Raw genomic sequence first — 12,781 nt, 5'->3', positions numbered from 1 at the left:
GGCCCACAATTAACACAAACCACTTGATATCATGTAGAATCTTTCTGGGGCTCATTTAAAAGTCTCCGGGAGGTAGTTCAGAGATCCTTTAACCTGAGGATTGCTTGTGCCTTTATTTTCTACTAGATTCCTCTATTAATATTGATTTTGGCCTTTCGAGACATGTGATGTATACAAATATGCCACCACCAATACTGAAAACCCCAATTCTGCAGCTGTTCCAAAAATAGTTGAAATTCAATGCATTGACCCAGTTAGCCCTCTCCACAGATTTCTGCACTCTTGCAAAGCTGGTGAGAGGAAACCAGCAGGGGGTGTCGTCTCTGACTGGTACTGCAGGTTTCTCTGCCCTATTTCACAGCTGCAGCTGGACTAGTAATGGTCCGTTACTGAATCTTCTGGTGTTGGAAGCACTATGAAAAGTGAAAGACAGAAGTGAACTTCGGATTGACTTATATGTGCAATCTTCAGACTGATGTTAAACTATTTGGCCTTGGATGGCACAGCGTCCTGGCTCTGGGCTCTTAATTGAGCTGTACAGCAGCGTCTCACCCCTCCCTCTGATCTGTGCAGTGGGTCTGCACATCGGTGGGAGGAAGTGGGCCAAGATCCATTGTGATGAAAGGCGCTATATCAATGCATTATGAAATATAGCACCTCTTTGATCACTGTTAAAGCCTGGCAGATTCCTGCTCAAGAAAAGACCAAAACCAACTGACAGCTGAGAGCGGGACCCTGGGGAAACCGGGGGCCATGTCTGGGCGAAACAAAGGCGACTGAGCCCCCCTCAGCCGGTCCCTCTGCTTTAGGACCGACGCGGGGGGCTTTAGGGCACGGGGACGAGACGCTGGACGAACAGACAGCGCCGGCACACACCTTCCAGGCGGAGCAGGCCGGGGCAGTAGTAGTGCACGACGGCGGCGATGGCGCAGCCGTTGGACAGGTCCTTGGTGCCCGCCACCAGCGGGAAGGTGGGCGTCTGCTTGTGCAGCATCTTGTCTTTCCTGTAGCGGATCTGAGAGCGAGAGGGGAGAGGGTGAGGACCGGCCGGCCGGCGGAGGAAGGATTCCTCTCTCCTAAGGAATCCCTCACGACTGGGGAAGGGAGGTGTGCTGGGAGCTCAAACGCTGAACCATTCCAAACTGTTCCAGGCCCGGACTTCGGCACCGCCCGCTCCTTAATGGCAGAGCCTGGTTCGTCATGCACTGATCATGCCAGCTAACGACCAAGTCTCCCCAGAGATTTGCCACTTGTTTCTTCTATAATCCCTGAGGTACCCTCACCAAGCCTTAATGCCTTCAGTGTGGAGAATTTGCCCTATCTACCCCCCACCCCAGTTCCCCAAAACTTCAGGTGAATAAAGTGCACCCCCTAAAAAGCTGTAGCAAGAGTGCAGGCCTGACTGAGATAAATTGTTGGCACTTCCCTGATGCCAAAATCAGGTCTGTGGACACCTAGAATATTCAGCACTAGTGATAGCGGTGGGGGTGGTAAATCGGTGTTGCACAATGCTCTGAAGCTCATTGGTGACTTACTGCTGTGCAAAGTGTGTGTAACACAGATAGACGTCCCCTTCTTACTTCCTGACTTGCCTTGGCCAAATTATAGTCAGCCAAAATGCTCTGTTCTGTTATCCGCAGCGCCACGCAAAAAAATATATCTACGTCTTTCTTCTTACATCTCAATTAAATAACTGCAATGTCCCAAAGTCTCCTGTTTAACATCTGGCCTAAACTAAGTAGCCAATCATTCGATTCGGCTGATCAGTTATCTTTAGAGGACACCATTACTTTCCCCAGAAAGCCAGAGAATCGGTCTACGAGGTCAGGAAAACAAAAATGAAAGAAATCAAAACTGCCCCCCTCCTCCCCCCTGTCACGAGCGAAGCCAGCCAACAGTCCAGAAAAATCGGCATAACCCACAAAAGGTAAAAGAAAGACAGCAGCAGAGACGAGGACTACGATAAAATACACCCAGCGGCGTCGCACGACACAGCACAGGACAGAGCGGCCAGACAGGGGCGTTCCGCAAACAGCGAGGGTGCGGGACAGGCACATCAGAGCAGCGGAGGAAGTCTGACCCCCCCCCCCACACACACAGGACAGAGAGACGAAACACTCCCCCCCAGCCCCCTCATGCAGACGAGCGACAGGAAAGAAAATGGTCCAGCAAGCTCACAAGACAGCAAGATGCAGGAGGACAATGCCTGAATGTGTTGGAGTGGGAACGGAAAACAAAACTGAAATCAAACAGGTGAGCTGGTGGGGGTTGTTTTTTTTAGTAAAAGGAGGGTAGCTCAGCGCGACAGTCCTAGGAAATGCTCGTACTGATTCTACGACCCAACAAAACGGCTCACCTGAAACGAACTCCCAACCCAATCCTCCCCATTATTTAAAAGGACATTTCATTTTAAAAGACCACAGGGTATCTGCTCCCAGAGTTGGCCCGATAACTTTGATCCATGTCCAGTAAGTACTTGGTGTTTGTGCCTGCTCTGCATTGTGCCTGATATTGGCCTGCAGTACGTATCGATTGTGGTGTGATGGCCGCTTGTTTTAACAGGCCAGGGCCCTGTGACAGTAACTGCACAACACAGAACGGCTTCTTCTGCTTCAAACAGTCAGCGCTGTGCCAGAACTGTGCCCCTCCCCCTGCTCCAGCTCGCCCGAGCTCAGAGCTGCTGATGCGCAGCGAACAAGGCGAGAATCATCCCTCGGAGCACGCTGACCTCCTTTTGCTCGGCCCCTGCTTGTGAATTTTTAAGGTTTAATGGGAGTGTGAGAGCCCAGAGAGAGCAGGCCTGATCCGGGGTGGCTGCGAACTGATGCGATGATTGCCGAGTCGAACCGACAGCATGCCACTTCAGTCCAGCACTGAAGTCGGGGGGGAAGGGAAAGAGGGTTACGGAGCTCTTGGCCCTCGTTGGGACATCATGCCCGCTATTGTGGTCTCTGTGCTGCAGATCCCCTTCCTCTGCTTTAATTTCAACCTCACAGCTACTCTTCCACGCCTGTTTTAACAAGTATCTTCTGTCCATCTGTGTGACCGTCCGCATCTGGCCCTGCAGAGCACATGGCCTCCTTACTGTTCCAGGCAGTGTTGCTGGTTTGAGTCTCCTCCCGTTTTGTGCCTGGTGCTTTGTTGCACAGACCCAGGACGATCTATTCTTTAAGAGTGGTGCCTTATCAAAAATAAAGTCAATTTTTTTTCCGGATACGCTCAGCCTCTAAACCTAACAAAACACAGACAAGCGGCTCTCCAAACAGAGAAATAACAGCAGTGCTGTACCCCCCCTTTAGTCAAAAAAATGAACGAAACGAATGATAAAGTGGTCAAAGAGAATTAAAAACAAAACACAGTAATCCAGTTAGAACAGAATGGAAGTGTTCTGGTTTGTGAAGTAAATGTGTATACTGGACTTGTCTCTACTTTTGGAAGAAACTGAACAATACATTACCACAGGAGGCTTACTCCCAGACTCCTTCAAACAAAAAGCGATGGCATGCTGAATGCAAATGGCAAAGAAAGGAGAAGCATAAATGCCATGTCACAGACTGAGCTGCCAAGAGTCACAGGGGCGGGGTCTGGGGCGGGGCAACAGGGAAAGACAGTCATGTGACCATGCATGCAGCTTCTCTGATTGGGGGCTGGAGGAGGTGTGGCTTGTGGGTGGATCAGAAAGGCATGTAAATAGGATCATTCCACTTGGTAATAATACTATACATGACACACCTCTTCCCCGCCCTCCCTCGATCGTCTCCTAGATCATGCCAGTGGCTGGGGGTACAAATGTGGATTGGGCCCAATTCTTGTGTGTGGGGTTTCTAATCAACATCACCCTATTTTAGCACAGTTCGTGGGACATTTAAAATGCTCAAGGAGGAGCAATTGACTAATGATGCAATTATGGCCCTGATCGGGGGCCCCAGACTGAAGAAACACGCACAGTAAATGCTGAAGAACCCAGACTCGGACATTCGGGAAACAGGGCTGGGGTCACCCCAAGACCCTTCAGGTCATTTCTGTGCTAGAGGCCGTGGCTGTGATCCAAGAGACAGGGGATATGGCTCAATGATGTATGCCTACTTGCTCAGTGGGCTTTAACTCAACACACACACGTCCCCGAATAAGGTTGTGTCACAGCAACGGATGCTGGGATTGCAAGTCAAGGAGAAAAAACTAAAAAAATGATCAGGTTCACACTAGACGTAAGCCACAGGGAGAACGCAGGCCATCCCTGAATGCTCCCCACCCTGTGTCTGATCTGTAACGAGCGACAGAATGCACCTCTCACAGGTGTGGGAGCCAGCGGAAAGTGGTCTGAGACCAAACTCAGAGGAGAGACTGATAAACAGCAGGGGTAAAAAAAATATATAGACAGAAAAAGATTTGGGGTAAGTGCGAGGCAAAATGATATTTTAGGGCAGAGCAGGGCAGATGGGGCAGGAGTATCCCAGAATCCGTGGCTTTGACACACATGATATAGGGTATCATGCACAAATCTATACTTCTGCCCTATAAGACAGGCTCCTCCTACTCCAAGCCAACCACACCCACTCCCCTCCCGGCCCCGCCCCCGGCCCCTCCCCCCTCCGCCATTATTAACACACTGGAGATGCCAGCACCGGCTCGAGACAGCTGCTGTGAGTGTACATGGATCTCTCTACACGCTGCCAGGGCGAAGCGCAAGGCAGAGCGGCTGGGAGAGCTGTGCTGGCTGGTCCTGTCACCTTTCGGGGGGGCACGACGAGAAGGGGAGAGAGTTAGAGAAAGAACAGAGGAGAAGAGAGAGCAGCCACTTACAGGAACCAGCTTCCAGTACCAGCGGGTGGGGCACTGCCACAGAGGAGCAAGGAGGAAGGTCAAGAGGTCAGGAGGTCAAAGGTGGAAAAGGAGAAAGACAGGTGAGCCGTTAGAAGCATTACGGGAGCAAAAACAGTAAAACGTCTGTTAAATGCTGGTCCCGGTTTTCTTATATGCTGCAGCAAAGGGGCGCCCCTCTGTGTGCACCTCCTGAAGCAGAAGCAGGGGTTCGATCACCCCGAAGTCAGCAGGTTTTCCTGATCTCCTTATGTGAGAATCAGCTCTTCGGCTAGGAGAAAGATTAAAACTGATCCCATGAAGATCAAACTGGATCTGTCCCTCCCGGACAGCTTTCAGACGTTGGCGAGTCGGAGACGGAGAAAACCCGCTCGGTTCCAGATCCCGGGGTCTCCTGGGAACCCCTAGTCTACAGCTGTGCCTGTCCTGGGCTGTGAATTACTCTCGCTCTGTATTTCTTTATTTTTGACAGACATTCCCGATAACAAGAATGTGGTTTTAACAACAGGCGCTCCAGGACTCCATTGTCTTCATGGCCCTTGAGGATCTGGAAACGCTGCCAGACAGACAGCTGAGCCTGGGCATTTAACAGAGGTTTTACAGGATACATTCATGTACGAAAACAAAATGACTTGATGTGCATAATGAAGGTTTACTTAGTACATTTCCTAGGCTGAGTTTTTTCATTCCCTGTTATACTTCATTCTTTCTCCTTCTCTTGTGTGCTCTCTCCTGGTTTTTCCTCCTCCCCCACTCTGTCTCCTGGCCCTCGTAAGGAATCTTAACTACTCCATTAGATTAGTCCAGATACCGACACCTAACAGCAAAATCACTAGAACTTCACTGCTTTCGCGTTTTTCACCTTTTGCTTAATAACAAAGCAGTGCAGGTATTCCTCTGTTCTAAGCCCCTCTCTGCAGCAGGGCAAGCTTTGTAGTGGGGCGCCCCTCTCCGCAGCAGTGCGCGCTGTGTAGTGGGGCGCCCCTCCCCGCAGCAGTGCGCGCTGTGTAGTGGGGCGCCCCTCCCCGCAGCAGTGCGCGCTGTGTAGTGGGGCGCCCCTCCCCGCAGCAGTGCGCGCTGTGTAGTGGGGCGCCCCTCCCCGCAGCAGGGCACTCCGAGTAGTGGGGGCACCCCTCTCTGCAGCAGTGCGCGCTGTGTAAGGGGGCGCCTGCGAGACACACTGACTAGTGGGGGGTCCTTATCTGCAGCAGGGTTGCGCTCCATAGTGGAGTATCCCTCTCCTCAGCAGGGGGCGCTGAGCATTGCAACTGCCATGCATGACAGGGATCTGCACTTCATGGTGGGGACGTGAAGCCTCTGCTGTATCTAAAGCACAGTGGGATTCACGTGCGATAAAAAGCACTGTACTGAACGAATTATTCCTTGCTCATGCGTCATTAGGCACGCGTGTGTGTTCCTGCTGCTGCGTGCAGATGCGCGAGCGCGTGATCCTGCCGTGTGCGTGCGCGTTCACACGCGTGCTTCGTGGGTCGGAGGACTCACCGAGGGCTGGCTCTGCTGCAGCTCCATGCCAGGTTGCGACCGCTGTGCAAGGCCCCTGTCCGTGCTCTCCCTCAGCTTCTGAATGCACTGCCGGAGACAGGACACAGGGCGATCAGGCCACCTGAGCCGGGCTGGAGCTGTCGGCCAGCACAGGGGCGGAAACGCAGGGTATCACCTCTCCCAGGGCAGCTGAGCTCTCCTTTCATCACCAATGAAAGGAGGGCACTGGGTCACGAGCAAAGACTTAGCTCACAGCTCAGACACAAGAAGCATCTATCCTGAAATTTGGAATCGCTGTGCTTCTCCAACATGCCCACCAATCAGAGCAAGTCATCTCATGACATCACCGCAAGCTCCACAGTTCCCGACAGGGTGCTGATCGGAGGAGCACCGCTCCTCTCGGTGACATCACTGTGAGCTGAGCAGTACCCAGCAAAGTCTCGGCAGGGGCTGCTGGCCGGAGAGCCATGAGGAGCCCTGCTAACTAATCCTCATCCACATGCCACCTACCTTGTTTACCCAGTAGAGCACCGCGTTCTCCCATTGGCTGTCGGCGCCAAACTGCTCCAGCCCAGCGGGCATCTTCACCCTGCCCATCGTCTCCATGGCGCAGACGGACATCAGCGAATCAATCACCGCCAAGTGAGCGCTCTGCACCAATCAGAAGAGGAGAGGGGAGGAGTTAAAGCCAAGGAGGCAGGAGGCCCCAAACAAGATAAGACCCGCTCATAACTCAAGTTCAGTTCATATCTACATAGATTATTCCCTTCATGATGAGGTTGTGGTTGTTGTGAAAGGACTACTCTCCAACAGAATATATGCTATTTATACATGAAATCAGGCAGGAGCAGAGGTGTGGGTTTGGGACTGGAAACTTGAAGGGACTAGAACTGGGTTCGAATCCCAGGTTGATTCAGACTGCTTCAGTTCTATAACTGGGCACAAGTACCAGATTCCCTGAATAAAAGGACCAGCCAAATAAATTATCACAAAAATACAAGAAACAATGTGTAATAGTACATTCTTATAAAGCAAGCAGATCCATTTGTAAATTCTTAAAGTGCAATGCTTTGTGAAACTCATTTCTCAAGAGTCCCTCTTGAAGCTGAACACCACCGCCAAAAAACAAAACTAGAGGGTATTTCTGCACCAACGCAAGAGGGAGCTCAGTATATAGTAGTACACAGCTGTTCACCGCACAAGCAGTCTGTGAGACGTCTACACGTTACTAGACAAAGGAAAGAAAATTCCCAGAATTGCCACTAGGTGTCGCCACAGCCCCACTGGGGCTGCCCTGAGTCAGCACTCTCGCCGCAAGTGACGTCATCATACGACAAACTCGCTCTCTGGGTCCTAGCGAGCCCCGCCCCTAGGAGCTAAGTTCTCCCTGCTCATGTCTGGAAACTCAATTTCCAGAGACACTCGCCTGCTCGAATATTTCCGAAACTCCATCTGTCCTGGGAAAAACAAAGGTTGTTCAGACAGAAGACTGCAGGCAGCTTTCCCTGCTCTGAAAGGCCCGTGTGTGAGTGAAGACACCGCCACGCTGGGAGAGGCACTGGAGAGGGACGCGCTGCACAGGTTGTACAGCCGGGCATGAAACAGGAAAAACAACAGCTACATAGGGGACCTGCAGGCTGGAGAAGGACAGCTGCCGGCCTGCGGATTTGCATGGAAAACTGTCTCCTCTCTTGCCCGCAGGTCAAACAGCTTCGTCTCTGCAGATCTTCAACACAGCCCCAACAAAATGAACCAGGCAACCCCCTCCATTGAAGCACCAAATGCTGGGGAACGTCCCCACTTTTCTCACAACCCCAACTCATCCCTTCCTCCATGTCAGAGAGCATCAGAGCGTCTGCTTCAGGCCCTGCACGGGCCTCCCACAAGCACCAGCTACCTGACATCCTACCAGGCGCTGGCATGTTTAAAAAAAACTAACGTTTCTGCTTCTCAGGGCTGTGTGGAACAAGCCCTCCTTCAGGAAGTATTAAACCTCTCTAGCACCCTAACTAGATTAGATGCACTGAGCCCTTTAATGCAATTAAGATGCTCTGTTGTTTAAACACTTCCCAGCCTGATCTCGTCTGTTGCAGGGAGCGGCTCACCAGGTAAAAAAACATATACTGTGCAAACAGAATCGGACTGAGCTGTTCGGAGCTGAACCCTTCAGGCGAGTCGCTTGGTGCTGAATCCCTGAGCTCTCCAGGCACTGCCTGTGGTTCACTGTTCTGCAGAGTTATAATAATAACAATAATAATAACAAAATGTGTTGTTAGCACAAATCAGGAACGAGCAACTTCCCAGGCACTGTAGACATCAGGGCTGCCTGGCTCCCATGTCTCCTGCGATCCTACTAATTCTTCGGATAAGAAAGCAGACGACCTGTTGCTTTAGGCCTTGACCAGCTGCCAGGGTCTGCAGGCCTGCAGCCACCCAGCTCACAGGCCGACACGCAGGCTGTCTGGCCAAGCAGAGCCCCAGCAGCAGGCGACCCACACCGGCGCACCTGCAGAGGGCCGAGTGCAGCTGCACGCACAGCACTGCTGACCCAGGGAACAACACCGAGCTCAGCGGGATCGAAACACACTCACGGACAGGCAGCCTGAAACCTGAGAACAGCAGCATTCTGACAGGCTGGACCAAACAGTCGACACAAACACGTCCCCCAGGATACACGCACACTGCCCTGCTCCCCCTCCGGGACACACATCCTCCACCGCCCCAAGAGACAGGCTCCTGTCATCATCGTTAACCCCACCATCCCCAGCTCTGCCCATGGCAACAACAGCCCATAACAGCCCTGGCAACAGTCAGCCAGCACTACAATGCAGGTCTGCTCTAAAACAAAGGCAAAGAAGAACACCTCAAAAGGGCAGTGTAGGGGGAGGGCGGGAGGGGCGGGTGTGAAATGGCCGGGACAGCCTGCCACACGCTGGGTCAATCAGTCAGGATAAGAGGGAGGATGAATGAGTGAGTGCGAATGAGTGAGTGAGGCATGCTTACACGAGAGCCCCACGAGCAGCGCTACGTTCTGGACCGGCCGGAATTAACAAAGATCTGCGGACTGTGATGGCCGTGGCAGTGATCTGCGGGAGGGAGGGGTGGAGGCGGATGATGTCCAGGACCCTAGCGGCACCCGCCCACCAGACTCCACCAAGCCAAATCGCAGGAGCTGCTAACGGGGGGCAGCTCCCCAGAAGACGAAAGAAAGGACGGCAGGAGCGCGGCTGCACCCCCTGATCCGAGAGCCGCGTCTCAGTGGGGACCCCACCTGTCTGTGAAGGACTTTGGGATCCTTCAGGTTGAAAGGCGCTATATTAATGCAAGAAATTAATAATATATAATTGTGAGTATTCTGCAGAGGGACCATAGCACCAGGTGGGCAAAGTCTCACGATCCTTACAGCCACATGTGGTGGACAGCCATTTCATTTCACCTTGTAAAAAAGGGTTTTTGTTTCATACATTGATCAACTCTACTGGGACAGCAAATCCCTGGGTGCTAAGATGCACAAACGTTACTTTGCAAATAAAAATTCCTCAATATCCAGGCATTCCTGAGGAAGCCCACATCTCCAGCTTTCATAAAATATCCCACCATTCCTCCTCCCGCCACAAATCCGGAAGCGATTACCAGGGAGGGATGCGCTTTCTTCCTCCAGCTCTGTGGTTTCAGGCTGTAGGAGCGCAGGCAGAGACAGCGGCCCCCCATCTAAGCGAACACCGAGAGCAGAGGACCAGGCTGAAACACACGAACCACAGCGGAGCAGCAGCCCAGCACAGGGAGGGAGAGAGCTTGAAATCCTCTCTGGTCCGGCTGCCAGATGGCAGGAGCGCCTCACTATAAGCAGCGAGCGAGGAAAATAAATAAATCCGGCGCAAATTGGAAGAGGCTCTGAGCCGCCGCAGCGCACTGAGAATGGGATACTTCTCCATTAAGACAACAAGAAAAGCCACAGGACTTTCCGATCGGAGCCAGGCCACTCCCGCCAGCTCCAGGAACAGATCCAGCCTGCCTCTCTGGGAGCAAACACTCTTCTGTGGCGTGTGAGCGACGGAGTGAGAGAGGGAGACACACAGAGAGATGGAGACACAGAGGGGGACACGCAGAGAGGGGCTCTGCTCCTACGATCCTGCAATTTTCCAATCGGAGGCTGAGGAACAACCCCCTCTCACGTTTCCTATTCCGAGCCCATCTGGGAGAGCCGGAAGGATTCCTCTCCTGGTGCTGGTCCACGCGGGAGTCTCCTCCGTCTGAACGCAGTCCGAGAGGCGCGTGATGATCACGCACACCGCCACCGCCGCCGCCACCAGAATCTCGCCCCGGGTCTGCCCGCCGGAACCAGGCAGAGAGGCGCCGATCCACAGACGCGGCTCTTCCTTCTTGAGCGCACTGCAGATTCCGGCCGGAGCAGCAGGAGACTGGAAATCCTCCGGTTTGGGTCCATCCTGACCTCTGGGTCATCTCATTTAAGTAACGATAGGCGCAATGAGGCCAATCACAGATCACAGGGCACAGGGGCCGCCGTCACCAGCCTGGAGGCTGCAGCGTCTTTAGGAGCCTGGATCAACTTAGAAAGCCGAGATGCAGCACATTATCGGTTCAATTCAAGGGCAAGTGGAGGCATTTGGAACCCAATCTGGACTGTGGCCCAGGAGATTCTGGGGTCCTGGGGGTCAGACAGCTCTGAACTAATCTGGGGGTCAATTACAGGGGCAGACGAGCTCGTGTTTCTGGTCCCCATTGTTGAGCTGTATTGCTACTAGCAAGCTTCAGCAGCAGGGTGGGGCAGTTAAACACTTAAGAGAAACAATGAGGAGGCCAACCCATCAATTAAGCAAGGAAGCTTACAAATTAGCTTGCTAATTTTAATGGCCTTGCAATGGCCCAGAGTAGGAGAATCCACCTCACCTGCACTGAGTGCAGCTCGTGATTAAACGTTTTCCATTCGTACCCTAACGTGCAGGGAACCGGACTGCCAATCAGGAGTGGTGATCACCCAGACTGCTGGCTCCACCTGTCGCAGCTCTTACAGCCTATGGCCTGCGGCGGCACAAAGATATTGTTTGCCGCTCAAGGTTGGAAGGGTTGGATCAGCGATACTGGCAGAGAAGCAGACTTCTCCCCCTCGCAGGCCTCAGTAAACCGCACCAACGCGAACAAACCGGCCCCTCTCCCGTCTGGGGGCTGGGTTTTAACCCAGCAGATTAACGCACCCGGCTACACACTCTAATCTGCTTGTGAGAAGGGGGCGTGTGCAGTCAGGTTTTGACGGTATTAAAGCCTTAATCTTCCCAATCTGGGAGAGACGGGCGATAACACCGCAGCACTGGACGTGCAGCCATGTCGAAAATCGCCCTGCAGCAGGCTCAGACGAGACGCGAGATCACAGAGGGTGGCAGGCTGGCCGGCAGGGCTGACCTGTTTTTTTAATTGGTAATTAAGTCCCAATGCTGAGAAACCGGTTGTCTCCCAGAAGGCCCGGGCGCCGGTACTGAGCGCCTCTCCCTCTCCCCGGGACGGACGCCGTCGCGGTGCCGGCAGGAGTTTAACACGCCGCGCCGGAGCTCAGCGCCTGCCCGAGCCCCAGGCCACCCCGCCCGCGATGAGTCACGCGCACTCCCGCGGGAGCTCGGGGCTCCACTGGTCGGGTCTGCACGAGGACTGATGAGACCCACACTTCTGCACACGGGACTGGGGTCCTGGCTGCACAGCCCTGCAGGGGTGAGGACCGGACTTTCAGCAGGAGAATCTGGCCGCTCTCCTGTGAAAACCTGCTCTGTTCCCTGGGGCACTCCCTCGCTCGTCGGTTAACGAGATTCTCCAGCGAACGGAAAACGGGAGACAAGGATCTCCGATGAGATCAGGCCCTCCTATACTCTCTGTCCCGCACGGGCCCAGACGTCTGATGGCTAAGCCCCTCTGTGACGAGCTCTCCGGCCCCCGCTGCTGATCCTGCCTTTCCCCTCTTCCCTCTCTAATCCCGAGCTTCCAAAAAGGAATCCGCCGGCGAAATTAATTCCACAGATCCCTCTTCTGCACAGCCGCCCTGCTTAGCTGGGGGCTATCCCATCAGCCCCCTGGCAGCCCAGCTCTCGCCCCTGTGCAACATGTTAGAAGCAGGAGGCCAGATGTGCACATCTGTCTGTTCGCTGCTCGTGTCTGAAATGGTAATGCAGCTCTCTCAGTACCCGATTATGAAAGAACAGGGAGGCGTCTGACTACACCACTGATATTTCTGTAAACTCTAATTGAAACCGACCATCGTTTATCCTTGATCCTTCTCCCGCAGTGTTCGGAGCTGCAGACTGACTCTGCAGGCCCACGATCACTGCTTCCGTAAGCTTTCTCCCTCGGGATTTTCATATCCCAGGAAAAACCTGCAGGAGGACTGCTCTGTGTGACAAGGCTAGAGCAGGACTTGTTTGTTACCCATTGCAATGCTGAAGAAGACAGA

At 53.3% G+C, this 12,781-nt stretch overlaps 1 protein-coding gene across 3 annotated transcripts in view; it reads right to left on the bottom strand.

Annotated features, from left to right (window-relative positions):
- camsap3 (calmodulin regulated spectrin-associated protein family, member 3) overlaps positions 1-12,781 on the bottom strand; it is a 42,288-nt gene that overhangs the window by 13,536 nt on the left and 15,971 nt on the right. The window contains exons 3-7 of one of the 3 annotated variants that reach the window (XM_069195739.1): positions 6,835-6,975; positions 6,325-6,411; positions 4,804-4,836; positions 3,458-3,505; positions 877-1,015 (exon numbers count right to left, since the gene is read on the bottom strand). In XM_069195739.1, the coding sequence (XP_069051840.1) occupies positions 877-1,015; positions 3,458-3,505; positions 4,804-4,836; positions 6,325-6,411; positions 6,835-6,975 (448 nt within the window). The remainder of the gene's footprint in view (positions 1-876; positions 1,016-3,457; positions 3,506-4,803; positions 4,837-6,324; positions 6,412-6,834; positions 6,976-12,781) is intronic. The other 2 variants (XM_069195740.1, XM_069195741.1) reach the window with 2 other exon arrangements.

This window comes from Lepisosteus oculatus, chromosome 11 (assembly GCF_040954835.1).
Source record: "Lepisosteus oculatus isolate fLepOcu1 chromosome 11, fLepOcu1.hap2, whole genome shotgun sequence".
NCBI lineage: Eukaryota > Metazoa > Chordata > Actinopteri > Semionotiformes > Lepisosteidae > Lepisosteus > Lepisosteus oculatus.
This window is presented reverse-complemented; position numbering and strand designations above follow the sequence as displayed.